Below are 19,562 nucleotides of genomic sequence, written 5' to 3' on the forward strand. Positions count from 1 at the left end.
TATCATAAAAAATGTTAAGTACAGTGAACCTTTCTAAAATATACAGTAGTAAAGAGACAAACCCACCAGCATTATAGTAGCCAAATTCTTGTTTGTGGGCTGTATATATAAAATTGACTTGAAAAAGTTGCTGATTTTAGAGTACTGGCACCTTTTTCATTCCAATTCAAGCACTGACTGTTACGCTAACGACACCCAACTCTACCTCGCTACAAAAACAGTTTCTGCAACCACCCACTCCCAACTCACCAACTGCCATCTAAACATGGATTCAAAACAACTTTCTGAAACTAAACTGTGACAAATCTGAAAGAATCATTATTGGCCCAAACTCACTAACCGCTCAACCCAGGACTCCCCTCTAAACATCGAAGGCTCCATCGTCAACTCACGTCCGTAACCTTGGTATCATCCTCGACCCCGTCCTCACTTTCCTCCCTCACGTAAACCAGCTCAGAAAAACCGCCTTCTTCCACTTAAAGAACATTGCCCGCACCAGACCCCCCCTCTCATCCACCGCTGCTGAAACTCTCATCCATGCCTACATTACATCCGTCTGGATTACTGCAACAGCATCCTCTATGCATACATCCTCAATAAACTGCAATATGTCCAAAACTCCGCTGCCCCTATACTCCCCCCCCCCCCCCCCCCCCCTACCTCACTCACCTCATCCCAAGGCCGTAACCATGGAGTCAACATTGGGGGGGGGGGGGGGGAACCAAAAATGCAATCAACATTTGAATACTAATTTCCTGCCATTATAAAGGAAAATATATAAAAATTCACTAACACATGGGATACTTAAACCCCCGCCCGTGGGGGCAAACAACAACAATATTCAGAAAAACTGTGTCTCAGGCATAGGCGTTGGAAGCATCCTCAATGTGGGTAGGACAATTTGATGGGGGGTGTGGGCAGATGGTGGACCATGGGGGACTTAACCTCCTCGAGGGGGGTCTGGGGGCATGCTTTCCCGGGAAGATTTTTTTTATATGTTGAATTAAAAGCATCAATCTGGTGCACTTCGAGAGCAACATTAAGAGATCCATGGATACATCTCTCAACACCCATATGAAACAGAACTGTAAACAGATTTACTTTTACTTTATGCATATTTTACAAATCACTCCCCTTAGCAACTATTCCTGAAAAGTTCGGTTTTAACATCAGAACTACAAGTTATTTACACAAAGAAGCTAAACCGGAGGGTTCATTAACATATTACGAAATAAAACAATATAGTTTAGGGCTGACTAGGATTAGGACTACTGTTTATGTTCTTTTTGTTTTCTTTGTACTGTTTCTGTTCAGATTTTATTTAAAGTGTATTTGAGCATTAGGAAAAGCACTATAAAATCCAATCTATTATTATTATTATTATGTTGTAGTTGAGTATGGTTTGATGTAAATACATCTTCTGTACTTTTACTTTAGTAGGATTGTTTATGCAAGACGTTTACTTGTAATATAGTGTTTTCACTATTTATAACGGGTATTTTCACTTCAGTAAATATCTGATGATTTATTTCACCTCTGCAAATACAGTTAGGCTACTTGGAGCACGGAGAGGCATTGATTCCATTTGTCAAAGCTACTGCAGAATTAAGAGTTTCTCAAGCATTTGATATTTGTTTTTGACATATACTAATACATTATTTATTTATTTAGTCACATTTTAAAGGCAGGTTACAGAGATGTTGTAGTATGTTCATCTTTGTACATCTCTAAAGGTGCTGGTTGATACTCCCGTATCCTCTAGACGGCGCATGCGCCCACATTCCTCTCAGCTCTGTAGCCAATGAACAGAGGCCCCGCCGTGTCGTCATCAGTCATCTGTGTTGGGATGAATACGTGTAGCTCACCAACTAGCTGCAGCTAGCTTGTCAGTCGAGACAGCTAGTACATATTGACTGTCACAAGGATAGCTTTTCTTTACGTGTATACAGCAAAGAAGCGAACGTACATTCATTGAACATTTGAAAACGCTACGGACTGATCCGTTGTCGAAGTTAATATGGTAAGAGAAAGGTGACGAGCAAGCTAACGACAGCTAGCATCGCCCGGTGGTGGTGTTAACTCTTATTGTTATGGCTAGAAGAGCTAGCTGGCTAGCTGTCTGTCAAAACATAGTCTGACAGTGTCATTGTACATTTCCTAATGGGATTACACTGACGAAACACACAGACAGAGCTTTTACTTTGCAGCAATTTGTGACACCACTTTGGTTGGAGTCAGTAAGAATACACTGTAGCGTTGACACGGAAACACATTTATTTACAAACTCCAAATGTAGTTTTATGCTATCATTTTTGATGAATTGCATACTTACTCCATCATAACATTTCCTCAACCTGACAAAGAAGCATTTGAACCCAAACCGTTAGAGTCTCTGGTGCAGAATGGAAGCATTCAGAAGGTTGAAAATGATGATCAAATTATTGGACAGTTTTTTGACATACCAATTTGACAAACATGGATCGTTTTCCAGTGCAGTAAAACACATCCTTCAATTAACTACTTAATTATCACCTTATTATTATTCTTTGTAATAAATGGCCCTTAAAGTAGAAAGACTTGACAACCAAAATGTTCCAGCTTTTGTCTGTCTATTATGAAATGATAATAATGGATGCAGAAAAGCTCTTGATCTTGTTGCTGGACTCATTACAACAATGTGACATGTGACTGTTCTTACAATAAACCCATGTTGTCAATCTTGCAATTTTGATAACTGTCTCTTTTCTTTTCCTAGCTGTAACAGAATGGAATTACCAGAAACAACTTGTTTGGAGTGGTACTGCATAAGGACACAGCTCTGTTTCAGCCTTCAGAACAAGGAGCCACACACTTCCATGTGTCACAGGAAGTCCCTTACTCTCTAGAAACTGCAAATTGCACCAAAAGAGAGACACTCAAAGGACAGACATGTTTGCCAAGTTGAAGAAGAAGATCGCAGAGGAGGCGGCCACAGCACCTCGGAGTGGTGTTCGGATACCGCGCACCATCAGCAAGGAATCCATCACCTCAGTAGGGGCAGACTCAGGGGATGACTTTGTAAGTACTTTAAGAACTCATCACAAGTTATTATTCTAATGCAATCAAATGTTTTGCAGATGGTCTGCTCCCTTCTTGATGCATAATCAATAGTGATGGGAATTAAGGCTCTTTGAAGGGAGCTGGATCTTATGGCTCCGTTCTTTTCAAAGAGCCGTTCAAAAGAGCCGTTTTTTAAAAGGGGGCGGGGTTACTAGGTTTACCTGTGAAATGATCACCAGGATAATGATTGACTGTATTTCAGACCTAATGTCAATAATCTGCATTGTAAACATGACACAAGGTGGCGCCATATCTATGTCATTCATGTCAGTGAATGTACTTTGAATTGACCCTCTGTATGTGTTAAGTAAATAAAGTTGGCTGGCCTTGAATGAAATTCATGCAACTCTTAATATTAGATACTGTGTATTGAAGTGGCGATGGAGATTATTTGTTGACCCTGCTTTAAAGGATATGTTGCCTTTACATATGGTGCGCTTTATCACTGCCTGGGTTTTGGTTGAAGTGCATCCAAATGCTGCTGCGTTTTCGAGTTTGGCTCATTTCCCATCCGAAGAACACGTGGTCTACCTGTCCTGTAGCCTAAGCCTACCACTTGTTATGACTTCTCTCTCTCTTGCGTATTCCGTTAAGACCCACCCCACCTCACTCCTCGTGCTGAAACTTACCAATCACAGTAGGGGCGGGTCTTCACAGAATACGTTTGGGGAACAAAATCAAGCTTTTTAAAAGGCGAGTGGATTTTGGCAGGCAGTGAGTGCGGACCAACGATTGGACGATAACAAGAACGGCTCTCACCAAGTACGACTCGGTTCTCCTCGTTTGTACCAAAGAGCCGTTCAAAAGAATCGGCTCGTTCGCGACCGACACATCACTAATAATCAACCACTGTTTGGATACTTTATTACATTGGGTTTGCTTAACACCGTCACACCTTTGTGTTCCAACCCACAGTGGACAACTTTTTGGAAATACTTTATCACCTTACAAAATAGTTCAGTAACTTTTCAGTGTTCATCTAATAATAAGTATTTAATGGTAATTCCTGTTCCTGACTCAAGAAGAAACTAAACAGCTTTGTTTTTGCTGGATGATTTATTGTATTTAACTGTTATTATCTATCTTTCCATATAATATCTTTGTGTTGCACATTTGTATTGATTCCACGATAAACAGTGATGGAAGCATCCACGCTGAGTAACGATAACCATGTCAAGGCCCCATAATAGATATCAATGACCTGTTACTGCTGTACGTCTCCAGCAGAAAGACATGAAGATAAGGATGGAAATAATAGGAATAATACAAACTGCTGAAGGAAGCTGATGATTGACTGATGCCTTGTCATCTGTGTGTCTTTCAGCACCAGATATGCAAGGAAAGACAGAGAGAGAGAGATATAGAAGCTGTTCATTTTATTTAGCTGATAGCGAATATGTTCAAAGACCATTGAACTAATCCATCCCCATGTGTGAATATATTCATATTCAGATGGATTTAGTTTTAATTTCAGTGTTTCTTATGTTCATCAAATCGCTCTTAAGTGTTCCCAACAATATTGTTGGCTGTTGTCGACTCGTCATAGTTGTGGTTTAGAGTCCACCATCCATTTCAAACCCCATTCCTCTGATGGTGTGTCCTTTGAAAGGACACACCAACAGAGGCCTGTACTACGAAGCTGGTTCAACCTAACCATGATATGTTTGAGTTAGCCGGTTGGCCTAATCCAAAACATACGCGCTCTCGCTAAGCGGTCCTACGACGCGGGTTATCAAGTGGATCGCTCAAGCCAGCCGTGTCCTATCTAGTTAGGTGCGCGTTCACATTAAAGGGGTGGTATCTGGAGCATTCGACCAATCACAAACATGGACAAGCGTACTGACAGCGCAGCGTCATACTTCCTGAATGAAAAGTCAACTATAATATTAGACATATGAAGAAGTTAAACTTTAAACATCCATGACTTAAACACTTGATCCAGGATCAAAGCCACAGAGCTGCACCTGCAAGGTGAATACAGCTGGGATTCTATTCATGTTCACGTTCACACAGTCGGTGATTTTTGCCGGCCGTCTTTCCTGCGACGGCAGCTTTTCTGTATTTCCTTTCTCCTGTAATATGACTTGATCGCTTTGAACTCCGCACACTGAGCTCTGATTGGTCAGCAGGCGGTGCTTTCACTGAGTTGAGCTCTTAGCCTGCAACCTAACCTGGTCCCGACCAGGTTAGCCGCTAAGCATAAGTTACCATGGAGATCTAGCCCGCTAAAAAGAGAACCAGCGTCGTAGGACCGGAAACCCCAAGTTTTCCCTGAAGTTAGCCGCTAAGCGAAAATCCTGCTTCGTGGTACAGGCCTCTGGGCTTTGAAAGGTGAAACAAACATCTTCATGTACCTGATCTGACAACACACAACACGTGAAGGGACTTTCTATGAACTGCAGGAACTGTAGCCGACCTCTGCTTTACGAGTAGCTCATTTGTGAAACATGGCAGTGTTCACAGCAGCATCCATAAAAAAAATGAAATCACTTTATTCTCAACTAATTGATTAATGTCCATAACTGTAAGGAATATATCTGTTTGTGGCCTAACGGGTCCTTCATGAACTGCATTACAGTGAGTTTATTTGAAAGTGGATAAACAGAAACTGCTGAACGAAGCACCCTTACTATTTGTAGATGCTTGTATGTCCACCATAAAAAGCAGCACTGTGATATTAAGGACAGTGTTCTATGCTCTGTTGAATTGTTTTAATTGTTTTAATTGAACCTTTATTTAACCAGATAAAAGCATTGAGATAAAATCTAATTTACAATGCTGACCTGGCCAAGAAGGCAGCAACGTTATTACACATAACACCGACATGTAAAATACAGAGAACACAACGAAGTAAACAAAAGACGAAAAGCAGCCACTACATTGAGCACATTAGGACAGTAAGAAAGGTACTACTTATTACTGCAAGAGCAACTGGTGGTAAGGACCTCAGACAACTTCAACTTAAAACAGGCTATAGGGACAAGTGCCTTCAGTTTGAGGCGTGATTGAAGCTCATTCCAAGACCAAGGACCATAAGCCTCAGTCCGCACAGCAGGAACCTGGACCCGTATCCAGGCACTGGGTCTGAGGTTGTGAGAGTCACAAACTGGAGCAAATCTGGCACATATGCAGAGTGGAAGCTTTCCTAAAATGCCTTTATACATGAATAAAAACCAATGCTGCATCCTACGCATACTAAGTGAGGACCATCCAGTTAGGCTATACACTTTGCAAAGGCTATACACTTTGATGCTGGGTCCAGCTGCAGTAATCCCCTCTGTGCCATGTTCTAAAGTGCAGCACCACTGCTAAATGACTACATGTCATCAGTATCACATCTTCCCTCTCAGTGCAGAACAATTGTTAATAATTAAATACATCATTTAATATACAGTACCATGCCATAAACCACACTAAAACAGCAGCAATTACAACAATGAAAGCTTTAAAGCTGTTTTTTGTATTGCCTACAATTTGTCTTTGCCATACTCGGGTGAATTAAAGACAGGAAACTTCTTGTAGAAGTCAGTGTTTTCTGCACAAGAACAAGTACGTGGACCCTTTTTTTAATAACCTGCATTTATTTATAAATTGAGTGGAGGGATCACCATGCTTTGGGCTGTGTTGTTGACTCGTGGCCTGGACAGTTTGCCATCATTAAAAGAAAAGGGAATTCTCAAGTTTACTAATGGCGCATTTCCAGTGCAGCGGGTAACCCCGTTTAAGCATCCTTAACCGTCCTCAAGCGTTTTTGGTGGCATTTCCATATAGCCTAGTACCAGGTACTTTTTCCCTCTTTTTCCGGCCTCATAAAATCGTGGTTCTATCAGACCAGGGCTAGGGCTGAACTAGTGACGTCAACACTCTCGACTGCTGATTGGTCAGAGAGAATTGTCACAAGATTGTGCGCGAGTTCATCCCTAGCGTCGCATATATATCTAGAAGCAAGCTTGCAGCATTTTTATAAACAGCATTTTGTAAACGGATGAGCTACAAAAATGGCTACGTCTAATAAGAAAAGCACACCGTGGTCGACCGAGGAGGTGACGACGTTCCTACATCTCATTGGGGATGATCAAATCCAGCGGGAGCTCGACGGAACAACTCGAAATGTGAACAAAAACAAAGCCGATCGCCCCGCCTACACTGCGTTGCTACCCCAGGTCCTAAACTGTAATGGAAATGCGCCACGGCCTGGGCCGGCCAGCGAGGCAGCCCGAGGCCTGAGCGAGGATGCTTAGGGACGCTTAAACGGGGCTACCCCGCTACAGTGGAAACGCGCCATAAGATATCCTCCAGGATAGCTTCAGACTGGTGTACGCCAGCTGAAGCTCAGCCATGGTTGGGTGGTGCAGCAGGACAATGACCTCAAGAGAGCCGTTCACACCAGACATCCTGAGAGTATGGCTGAGCTGAAGCAGTTCTGTGAGGAAGAATGCTCCATTTCTCCTTCCCCCCTCGTTTCAGGTCTGATCGTAGCTACTGGAAGCGCTTGTTTGAGGTTATTACTGCAGAAGGAGGTTTTACCAGTTATAAAATGGAGAGGGTTCACTTACTTTTCCTGCCAAGACATAAAAGATTAGAAATGTTTGTGTTAATAGCTTGTTTGTCTATTCTTGTGACTTTGGTGAAGATCAGATCCCCTTTAATGACCAATTCATGCTTAAAACCAGGACATTCCAAAGGGTTCACATACTATTTCTTGTCACTGTAGTTCTGGAGACTCAAAGAAAATGGCAGGAATGAATGTCAGTGCTATGATGGGAACCCTGGCTGACAGCTTTTGAAGTAGTCACCAGTTTCTAGGTAGCAGGGCTGGGGTGTGCCTCACATTACATTGTGTTCATTTCATGTAGGCAGGATATACGGTATAACTCAGTCCCAAACCAACCAGTCTAACATGAAGCCCTGTTGATTCACTTCTCGTTTCCCAACAGAACACGCACAGCTCTGACCTTTCTGTCTTTTGTAACTGAGTTGTTTGTTTTGGATGTGACTGCTTAATTGACCTGTTTTAGTGCCGGGCAGTGCACAGTAGGGCTGCACAATTTGGGGAAATAATCTAATTGCGATTTTTCTGACAGATATTGCGATTGCAATTGGATTTGGGATATTTGTTTTTAAGCGACCCAACGGAGGTTTCTTGTAAAAGGCGGCCATATCTCCGGCTAGGAAGGTCGTATCAACGTGCTCACGCCTATAGCACCACCGCAGCCCGAGCTAAGAGTGAAAGAACTAAACTTACATGAAACTTCCGTTGGGTTGCTTTAAAGTCAAGCTTCAGTTAAAGATTCACCCTGTAATAGATGTAACACATGTGATGGAGCATTACTAACCTGACTCAGATGGTTTGTTTCACCAAACCATCTAGGAAAGCTCCATTGGAAGCCATTTGGAAAAGTATTTCAAAAATACTTGGCAGGTGATTGGATCAATCTGTCTATCACTTACTATTAGGGTTGCTCCGATCGATCAGAGACAGACAGACAGACAGACAGACAGACAGACAGACAGACAGACAGACAGACAGACAGACAGACAGACAGACAGACAGACAGACAGACAGACAGACAGACAGACAGACAGACAGACAGACAGACAGACAGACAGACAGACAGACAGACAGACAGACAGACAGACAGACAGACAGACAGACAGACAGACAGACAGACAGACAGACAGACAGACAGACAGACAGACAGACAGACAGACCCAGAAACCTGCAGGTCCGCTACAACTCTGACTACTTTTAAATCCAGGCTGAAGACTTTTCTTTTTGTCGCTGCTTTTAATTGAACTATTCACATCTTAGACTGCACTGTTATTTTTATCCATGTACTTTTTCTTTTAATGCTGCTTTTAAATGCCATTTTCTTAATGTCTTTCATTTTTGCAAAGCATTTTGAATTGCCTTGTGTTGAAAGGTGCTATATAAATAAACTTGCCTTGCCTTGCAACCACTTCATAGATTTGTATTACCTGGAGCTGACTAGCCAAATACCACTGACATGTACAGTAATACACTGGTATTCAGACCCAAATCTGGAGATATCTTTTTAAATAGTTTACAGCCATGATCCAGAATGAAAATCTGCAGAACCTATTCACATTTCTGTTGTAATGTGATTGACAATATGTATTTAGGATAACGAAGAAACATCTCTTTTGTATTTAAAATCTGCGGAGGTGTTGTCGGAGTTCTGCAGATCCAGATTTGTGTGTGCTTGTACAGAACACTTTGATAGGAAACATCAATGATTCACTTCAGGTTTTGGACTTGATGTGTGGACTTTCTGAAATGTTCTGACTAATAACCACCATATTATAAAGTAATCAGTAGAGTGAAACGACCTACTGTGAAAACAAAACTTAACACTTAAGTGCTTTAGACAGATTTGAGGATTTTTGACTGTGATAAACCAACTTTGTGTGTGTGTGTGTGTGTGTGTGTGTGTGTGTGTGTGGTGTGTGTGTGTGTGTGTGTGTGTGTGTGGTGTGTGTGTGTGTGTGTGTGTGTGTGTGTGTGTGTGTGTGTGTGTGTGTGGGTGTGTAGGCATCTGATGGCAGCAGCTCCAGGGACGACCTGCCTGCACAGCTTCTCAGGAGGAATGATCTGATCCGCAAGCTGGAGGCCAAGCTATCAGGTAAGTCCAACATCCACCAGTGCTGCGGCCATAGACCCTATCCTAACTGTTTTATCATGAAATTATAGAAACACAATGCAATCTCTGAATGACCGAGGCTAATGATAATACAAACATTTATTTACTTTATTTCTGTAGCACTTTTTATGTAATACATGCCGCTTAAAGTGCTTTACATATACAACAATGACAACAGAATAAAGACAAGCAACACGTTTAGTGTCCACTTAGAAGGACTTTAACACAATTGTAGAGGCTACTGGGAGCAGTGTGTCCAAGATGTGTTCTCTTTTCTTTGTTTTTGTTAGAAGCAGCAGAGTTTTGGTACAATATCAAATCACTTTTTTAGAGTTTGGATCCAAATGCAACACAATATTCCAATCAAATTTTAACAGAAGCATGAATGATTTTTCGGCATCTTGGAGGGTCAAGAATAGCCGTACCTTTCCAATGTCTCTGAGGTGAAATAATGCCACCTTGGTTCCTGCTGATATGAGATATTAAACTTAAGATAAAATCAAAGTCAAATCAAGTTTAATTCTCAAGTGTTACGTTCCCTATTGGGCTAGGGGGACCAAAGGGACACGACACGACCAGTTTGGAATTGGTAATTGTTACCGGTGGTTTATTTGTAACCAAAACTTTGAACACAATAATACACACGAACAGCCTGGACCAACAACGGACCAAACTGTTACGATTTAACAAAATAGGACTCCAAAAGAGAGTTGCACAGTATGCTACAAAATAAAGAAAGTACCTCACTTCAAAAGTGGAACAAAACAATAAACAAAACGGGGCTGTAGGAAAACACAGCTGGTGCGGGTCCACAGGTGCTAATCACCTGGATCTACGCAATATACACACGGGACTGCTGGTCTACAGGTGCTAATCAACCTGGATCTACGCAATATACACACGGGACTGCTGGTCTACAGGTGCTAATAAACCTGGATCTAAGCAGTATACACACAGGACTGCTGGTCTACAGGTGCTAATCAACCTGGATCTAAGCAACACACACACACACACAAACCCTACACTAAACACAGAATACTACGACACACTGCTATTCAGTGTGCTCGCACAGAACCCTACTGAACACACTGCTAGGCAGTCTAACGAATCACAGAATACACACTGCTAGGCAGTCTAACGAATCGCAGAATACACACTGCTAGGCAGTCTAACGAAGCACAGAATACACACTGCTAGGCAGTCTAACGAAGCACAGAATACACACTGCTAGGCAGTCTAACGAAGCACAGAATACACACTGCTAGGCAGTCTAACGAAGCACAGAATACACACTGCTAGGCAGTCTAACGAATCACAGAATACACACTGCTAGGCAGTCTAACGAAGCACAGAATACACACTGCTAGGCAGTCTAACGAAGCACAGAATACACACTGCTAGGCAGTCTAACGAAGCACAGAATACACACTGCTAGGCAGTCTAACGAAGCACAGAATACACACTGCTAGGCAGTCTAACGAAGCACAGAATACACACTGCTAGGCAGTGTAAGGAATCACAGAATATGGCAATGTCACAATGCGAGGGTTGAGGCGTCTGTCACACAATACAGAGCCTCCCGAATGGTGTCCGTGTCCGGCCTTTATGCTCCTCCCCCGGATGACGTGGCAGAAGCGGGCGGGGATTGGGTGACGTCCGTCCAATCATTGCGGATGTTACGAGGTCGGTACGGCCACTGACAGCATAGGAACCGCACAGCTCATTTACATACACACACACAACCAGAGTTAAGGGCACAAGGTAACAGCGGCTGTAACATCAAGATAGAGTTTAAAATAGGAACCAGGGTCGGATTTCCACATTTTTGGGCAGCTCATTGCTTTTTGATTTGTGACTAATATCAATTGTTTCCTGTCCTTATTTAGTTTACATAGAGTAAATACACCAACAACAAGACTTTGGAATGTTATGAATCCAAGATGCCAAGGGATAGATTCATTGGTGCAATATGTTTTTGATTTAATCAAGACTATTGTTCATCTTCATAAAAAACAATAGCATTGTTAAAGCTATATGTATATATATTATACTTTATAAATATAAATATATCAATGCATAGTTAAGCGTGATACGGTAGAAATTCCAAATATATATATTTTTTGACATTCACTTTCTAGATCATCTGAATTTGCCACAAAGTTTGGAATGTTTGCCTGATGCAATATTCAGCACAAAGAATGTGTTTTTCTAATGATGATCATATTAATGTGTCAGAATGAGCATATGATAATGTGTTGCTGTGTGACATAGTCCTGACATATTTGAGGCTTAGGGTGTTTTTCTCCTTTACTCAGTCTAATAACCCCTTTGTCCTTTTGGTGGCCTATGTGACTTTGTGCCCTTAGTAAAGGTTAAAGGTCGCACACGCAGCCTTTCAACCAGCATGGTTTTCTCAGATAAGAAAACCATTAATAGTTTACCCCTCCATTATTTCTCAATCATGTTTTCCCTTTTGCTTTCTCCCTCGTTTGTGTGTGTGTGTGTGTGTGTGTGTGTGTGTGTGATCATCATCCCCACCTCTCAACACTAGACTACGCTGAGCAGCTACGAATTATGCAGAAGACCAAGGACAAGCTTGAAATTGCATTAGAAATGCAACAGGATTGTACGTACCTCTACTCTCCTCCCAATGAGCTTCCTTTCTCTCATCTGTCTTTCTGCTGTTAATAACGATCACCTAGCCTATCATCTTCTACCATAAAGATGTTTTTTATTCAGAACCTTATACGTCAGTATCAGCTTTAGACGTTTGCTTTGGGAGTGCTGAATGCTTTCACTTCTAATCTAATTCACCCTTAACACGTTTCTACTATTTATTAGCATATTAATAATAAGTAATCTTTGCATTTTCTATTCATTTGTTGGTGTACTCACTTTCTCTCAATCGCCTCACACACCTACGTTAGTTTCCTAGATTTCCTACAATCTGTGACAACTACCTTAATTGCCTGTTACTTAAAGCTGGACTCATGTGTATGAGTGCTTATGAGCAATAACAACATTTAGACTATTGCAGATCCACATCCATTGTTTATAACATGTCTTATAGCTGTGTTGCACTCTGGTAGATTGGACACACTTCTATTGCAGGTACTTTTGATAACAATGTTAAGTTTATACTGTAGATCTTCTTTGACTCTGAGGTTGAAGTTTTGGTGCATTTTTGGTGCTTGATTTGAGTTAGTGCAGGACAAATATCACAATCTGAGCCCCAGTGACAGAGCTCTGTCCCGTTCCTTGGAGACGGCTGTGAGGAAAGTTCCCATGCTTTTAATGAAAAGTGAAGCTACTTCTTCTTACAGTGTTTTTCTGAGTTCACACAATATTTGCAGTGTTTGTTTTTACAAATTGTGCTTTTAGTTTGTGTCAGCTGCTAAGCATTGCCTGTCTTTGCTTATGGCAGTGGTTCTCAAAGTGGGGGGCGCAGAGGCATGCCAGGGACCAGGAGGAAAGATGGCTATAAAAAATAAAATAAAAATAAATAAATAATCATAAATTGAAAAATTATTGATTCGAAAATAATATGATGGAGTACAGTACTATTACGTCTGGGTCTCTGTGTTTCATTAAAGCTCGACTCTGTGTGTGTGTGTGCGCGAGAGAGAGAGAGAGCGCACCGGTACCGGAGATCGTTGTTGTTAGCTTCTGGTGCTAGCGAGCTACGCTAACGGATATAAGGAGTTTTTTCAACAACAAAGTGGAGGAGAGTCCTCTCCTGTCAGACTGAGAGACTCAGTGAGCTAAAGGACTCTCAGTGTTATCTCAGTGGGTCTCAAACGTTTTGGTCACCATTAATGTAAACAATTATTTCTGAGGCACACGTTTATAATGATCATTATAGTTATAAAACAATAAGAGAATAAATGAAAAACAGGTATGAAATACTATGACAGTAAAACAAGAATAAAGTTTGAAAGGGTGATTTGTAAAATATCCATAAAGAAAAAGTAAATCTGTTTACAGTTCTGTTTCATATGGTTGTTGAGAGAGGTATCCATAGATAAATCTTCCCGGTGGAGCTTGCCCCCGGACCCCCCTATGTGAGGTCCACACACCACCTATAAAAATAGCACTTTACCCCTGCTTACACCTATATGCCTCGAGCCTTCATTGTAACAGTCGCAGGTACACTGTGTTTATGCGTGGGGAGTGTTGCAGTAGAACATTCCACTGTAGCGCCCGGTACTTTAATGGGAAACCCTAAATGTTTGAACACCCTCTATGAAACGTCAAGCTACCCCACAGCACCCCCAAAAGAAATCTCTGGCGCCGCCACTGAGCCTGACTTGTGTTGGGGGGGCCCGACTTTTTTTTTTCTCCAAAGGGGGGGCCTGACAGAAAAAGTTTGAGAACCACTGCCTTATGGGATGAACACACTTCCTAATCTGACTCTTACTTTAGACAACTACTAACAATGCCACTGTCTGTGCTATTTAAAATGTCTCTTCTCTTTGGCTTCATAGAAACCTCTCTGTATGGTTTCCATCTTTCCCTTTCTGTTTTCTTTCCTACTGTCAATGCCCAGCTTCCATAAAGAAACTTCAAGACCAGAACGAGACTCACCAGACCAGCAGAGCCAAAATGGCAGAGGGGATGGCTCTAGCTCTGGAGAAGAAGGATGAGGTAAATAACTCTCCTGTTTCACTTAATGCACAGTCCTGATTTATGGCATGTCCAGTAATCACTTTCTATACTTTACCTGCAGGAATGGATTGAGAAGATGACTGATTTGGAAAAGGTGGGTTTTTAATTCTATAAGAATGAAATTAAGCTTATTATGACTGTTTTCAACATTTTATATAGAAGGGTCAAGGACACAATACGGTGTTTTCACATTATCCTGAGTGATTGACTTTCAGTTGGTGCTGCTGCCCATTTAGTTGGGCTTGCTTCTGCTGGTGGGAAAATGGTCTATTAAGGTCCGGTGCACAGAAAACAACCTGGTTAAGAACCTTAAAACAATCTGGTTCCAGACCAACCACAGGATCTTCTCATAGTAAATACTATATAGGATTTTTAAAAGTTACAACCATGGCATCAAGTATGCCTGTCACCAAGTATCAGAAAGCAAAAAGAAGTTACACCAGTTTGTTCTGCTCGTGTCCTACTCTGTCTATAAAAGTACGTAAAAGGGGTGACCACAGCTGAAGGGAAACTATTTTAGAACAATATTAATAATTGGTTGAAACCAAACTGAACTCCAGGTATTAAAGCCCACTTTCCCCTTTTCCACCAAAATGAGCGCATGTATGCACATTACAAAAACACAAACCCCGGTTGAAGAGGGGGTAGAGTCCCTCCCCATTACCAACAGACCAGCATGCATTTCAGTTTGTTTTGGTGTGTTTTTTCTGGTGGGTCACGTTTGATGTAAGTAGAAGTGGTTCCTTCTTCTTTTATCTGTCACTGTTTCAGTCTATTTCAGACTTTTAAAGTTGGAGATGTCAGAGCAGTGGAAAGACTAACAAATAGGTTTTACTGGGTCTCTTTTAGTTTCTGTTTGAATGAAGTTATTTTATTCAAAATAACAAAACCATTAAGGTACAGTTACCGTTTTCTTACAGGAGTTTTTACATTTATTAATTATAATAATGGTCCAAATACCATTTTTTTCCCTTCTGTATCCACTATAAAATCCCTTCAAAGCACGTCACATAGCTCGCGCCCAGAAAGTGGCGAACATCAGTGTGTCCACCCGGCGTCATGTGTCTGTCACTGCTGATCAGGTAAATACCGTGACTACTGCAGCCAGGATTGAATGCAGAATGTAACTTTGCCTCTGCAGAATCAAAAGCCAGATGTTAGTGGGTGTAAGGGGCTTATTTCTCCAGGGGCTTAGGACTTGGAACCTGCTCATACCCTCAAAATGAACAATGCACGTGTAGCATCAATTGGTATAACTGTTGTGTTTGTTTAGGAGAAAGCTGCCCTGTCAGCCCGGCTAGAGGAGATGATGGAGCAAAGCTTAGCACTCTTCCAGAAAAGGGATGACCTGGATGAACTGGAGGGCTTTCAGCAGCAGGAGCTCGCTAAAGTTAAACACATGGTGCGTACATGTGAGCTGGATGTTTGGATTTACAGCAGAAAAATATTCATGACATTTAAATCATGCAGCATTAGCAAAATACTTCAAACTAGCAGGCAACACCATAAAGTCAATACGTCTCTCTCTCTCTCTCTCTCTCTCTCTCTCTCTCTCTCTCTCTCTCTCTCTCTCTCTCTCTCTCTGTCTCTCATTCAATTCAATTCAATATGCTTTATTGGCATGAATGTCAGGTGAACAATATTGCCAAAGCGTCAAGGATATATGATAATAAAAAAAGAAAGAATTCATTAAACAATATATTACAAAACCTCAAGTATCAAATGTAAAAAGAAAGAAAGGAAGAAAAGAAAGACACATGAAGTAGAGGAGCAATCAGAGTGAGCTGAGAGGAACAGCTGTTATGTGTTGTTGTTGTCTCTTAGGCTGTGACATGTGCTCACATGTTTTGCTGCTTCTATGCTGCTGGCACTATTTTCTCCAAGTACATGTTGCATTTTATTCTGGTCAGACAGTGATTCAAAATCTTGGAGTTCACATGTTATCTTTGTAAAGAACTTTGTTCTAATGTCTTGGTATGTTTGACAGTGCAGCAGGAAGTGTTGCTCTGTCTCCACCTGGCTCTGAGGACAGAGCTGACACAGCCTCTCTCCTCTCTGTCTCCACCTGGCTCTGAGGACAGAGCTGACACAGCCTCTCTCCTCTCTGTCTCCACCTGGCTCTGAGGACAGAGCTGACACAGCCTCTCTTCTCTCTGTCTCCACCTGTCTCTGAGGACAGAGCTGACACAGCCTCTCTTCTCTCTGTCTCCACCTGGCTCTGAGGACAGAGCTGACACAGCCTCTCTTCTCTCTGTCTCCACCTGTCTCTGAGGACAGAGCTGACACAGCCTCTCTTCTCTCTGTCTCCACCTGGCTCTGAGGACAGAGCTGACACAGCCTCTCTTCTCTCTGTCTCCACCCGTCTCTGAGGACAGAGCTGACACAGCCTCTCTTCTCTCTGTCTCCACCCGTCTCTGAGGACAGAGCTGACACAGCCTCTCTCCTCTCTGTCTCCACCTGTCTCTGAGGACAGAGCTGACACAGCCTCTCTCCTCTCTGTCTCCACCTGTCTCTGAGGACAGAGCTGACACAGCCTCTCTTCTCTGGGCAGCCAGGTCTGCCTGTGTCGGCCAGTCTCTAGGGCCAGGCTGTGGTCACTGAGTCTATACATTGTTAACGTCTTCCTCAGTTTGGGATCAGTCACGGCGCTCAGATAGTTTGCCACCGTGTACGGTCTGTTTAGAGCCAAATAGCATTGAAGTTTGTTTTGGGTTTTCGTGGGACATGTCCAATAGTTGATGTAATTTTCTTTTTCTTTAGCTATGATTTGGTTGGGCCAGATTGTGTGAGGGCTGTCCTGAGGCCTTGTCCTGTTAGAGGAGGTGAGCCTCAGGACCAGCTGGTTGAGGGGACTCCTCTCAATGGAGGGCTTTGTAATGGTAGGAGTTGGGATCACTGGTTTTTAGGTGGTTGTAGAATTTGACTGCTCTTTGTTGTATCCTAATTAAAAGGGGGAATTGGCCTAGCTCAGCTCGGCATCCATTGTTGGGGGTGTTCCTGTGGACTCTCAGGATGCTCTTGCATATCTCCACATGTAGGGTTTCTATTGGGTGTTTGTCCCATTGATCAAAGTCTTGATTTCCAAGAGGACCCCACACTTCGCTACCATACAGTATGATTGGTTCTATTATTGAATTGAATATTTGGAGCCAGATTCTAAGGTATATCTATATTTGAAGACTTTTTGATAGCATAGAAAGCCTTTCTTCCTTTGTCTCTGAGATCATTAATGGCCAGATTGAAATTTCCTGTCGAAGTAATTTTGAGTCCCAAAATGTGTAGCTGTGTGTGTTCTATGCCAGTGGAGCCCAGTAAGAGCCGGTGTGGGTTTCCCCGACCCCTGGGTCGTTTCTGGAAGACCATAATCCTGGTCTTTTCCAGATGAACTGTCAGGGCCCAGGTCTGAGAGAAGCTTTGCAGATGATCCATTTGCTGTTGTAATGCCTCCTTAGATGGAGCTAGCAATATTAGATCATCTGCAAACAGGAGGCATTTCATTTGTGTGTCAGAGAGGGATGAGTCCAGGGATATCGGATTGTTCTAATGATTTTGCAAATTGATCAATATAAATGTTAAACAGGGTGGGGCTGAGACTGCAGCCCTGTTTCACCCCTCTACTTTGGGGGAAGAACTCTGTTTCCATATTGCCAATTTTCACCGCACATTTATTATTGGTATACATTGTTTTAATGATATAATATGTTTTCCCCCCTACACCGTTTTCAATCAACTTCAGGAACAGACCGTTATGCCAAATTGAGTCGAATGCTTTTTTGGAATCTACAAAACAAGAGAAAATCTTTTTATTTTGGTGAACATGTTTATGAATGAGGGTGTGGAGGGTATATATATGGTCTGTAGTCCGATGTTGTAAATCCAATCTGACTCTTGCTCAGGACATTATGTTCACTGAGGAAGTCTTGCAGTCGGCTGTTCAGGATGCTGCAGAATAACTTCCCCAGGTTGCTGCTGACACATATGCCTCGGTAATTGTTTGGGGCAAATTTATTTCCATTTTTAAATATTGGTGTGATGATTCCTTTGCTCCAGATGTCAGGGAAATGTCCAATGCCCAGAACGAGGTTGAATAGTTTCAACATGGCAGTGTTGAACTTATGGCTGCTAAATGTGAGCATTTCATTTAAAATGCCATCAGGACCGCTGGCCTTCCTTGGTTGGAGGGCCTGGAGTTTAGCCAGGAGCTCTTCCTCAGTAATGTTATAGTCTAAAGGGTTCTGGTTGTCTTTAACGACTGATTCTAGAATTTGTAGTTTGTTGAGGAGATCATTTTGGGCCGAATTCAGTGTAACGGTACTATACAGGTTACATACATTTTGAATAGCCAGTTCTTCCTTGTGTGGTTTGCTGAAAGAGTGCCATCTCTTCCAGACATGATTTGAATCAATGGACTCTTCAATGATTTCAAGTTGGTGCTGCACATGTTGCTCCCTTTTAGTTCTGAGTGTTCTTCTGTATACTTTCAGTGTTTCCCAATATTGGAGGCGGAGCTCAGGATTGTCAGGTTGTCTGTGTTTTTGATTTGATAAACTTCTGAGGGTTTTTCTCAGATGTCAGCAGTCTGTATCAAACCACTTTTCATTGGTTGACTTTTTTGATTTATGATATTGTGGTTTTTTCAGATTGGATAAATCTGCCACATTGTCAATGATGCTGTTAATATCCCACACAGCCTGATTCAGGCCATCATTACTGTGGGGATATGGGGTGGATAGAAAATGGTCTAATTGGAATTGTTTGATGTCTGATTGCTTTCTGGTACTCGTCCTTGCTATTGTTTGTCCATCTATAAGGTTGTTTGGTATAGTTCAGTTTACTGGGTTCTGCTGCGTGAGGGTCTGTTACTGTCTTCTTAATGTAAAGTGTAATTTTACTATGATCAGATAAGGGTGTTAGGGGGCTGACTGTGAATGCCCTCAGACAGAAGGGGTCGAGGTCTGTGATGCTATAATCTACTGAGCTATTGCCAAGAGGAGAGCTGTGTGTGTAGTGACCAAAGGAGTCCCCTCGAAGCCGACCGTTAACAATGTACCGGCCCTGCGTTCGGCACAGCTGCATTAGTTGCTGCTCGCTTTTGTTGACAGTTTTGTCAAAGTTGTTCCTGTGGGGATGTGAAGG

At 42.2% G+C, this 19,562-nt stretch overlaps 1 protein-coding gene and 1 long non-coding RNA gene across 2 annotated transcripts; one reads left to right on the plus strand and one right to left on the minus strand.

Moving 5' to 3' along the window:
* Positions 1–1,835: 1,835 nt before the first annotated feature.
* On the plus strand, positions 1,836–16,257 carry LOC117558610 (golgin subfamily A member 1-like). Its single transcript, XM_034234884.1, has 8 exons — positions 1,836–2,020; positions 2,756–3,057; positions 9,653–9,743; positions 12,313–12,387; positions 14,308–14,405; positions 14,488–14,520; positions 15,700–15,923; positions 16,251–16,257. The coding sequence occupies exons 2-8, from the start codon at positions 2,929–2,931 to the stop codon at positions 16,255–16,257; spliced, it is 657 nt and encodes a 218-aa protein (XP_034090775.1). The 5' UTR covers positions 1,836–2,020; positions 2,756–2,928.
* On the minus strand, positions 10,341–10,956 carry LOC117558608. Its single transcript, XR_004570848.1, has 2 exons — positions 10,641–10,956; positions 10,341–10,587 (listed from the first exon to the last, which is right to left on the minus strand). It is a non-coding gene; the product is annotated as an uncharacterized LOC117558608 (long non-coding RNA).
* Positions 16,258–19,562: the final 3,305 nt, after the last annotated feature.

The sequence above is a fragment of the Gymnodraco acuticeps genome, unplaced genomic scaffold (assembly GCF_902827175.1).
Source record: "Gymnodraco acuticeps unplaced genomic scaffold, fGymAcu1.1, whole genome shotgun sequence".
NCBI lineage: Eukaryota > Metazoa > Chordata > Actinopteri > Perciformes > Bathydraconidae > Gymnodraco > Gymnodraco acuticeps.

Bases quoted from the DNA above. Each gene is read 5' to 3' on its own strand.
- LOC117558610 (XM_034234884.1), top strand. From the start codon at position 2,929: ATGTTTGCCAAGTTGAAGAAGAAGATCGCAGAGGAGGCGGCCACAGCA. The intron at 3,058-9,652 runs GTAAGTACTTTA...GTGGGTGTGTAG, and splicing joins CAGACTCAGGGGATGACTTT to GCATCTGATGGCAGCAGCTC. The intron at 9,744-12,312 runs GTAAGTCCAACA...TCTCAACACTAG, and splicing joins GCTGGAGGCCAAGCTATCAG to ACTACGCTGAGCAGCTACGA.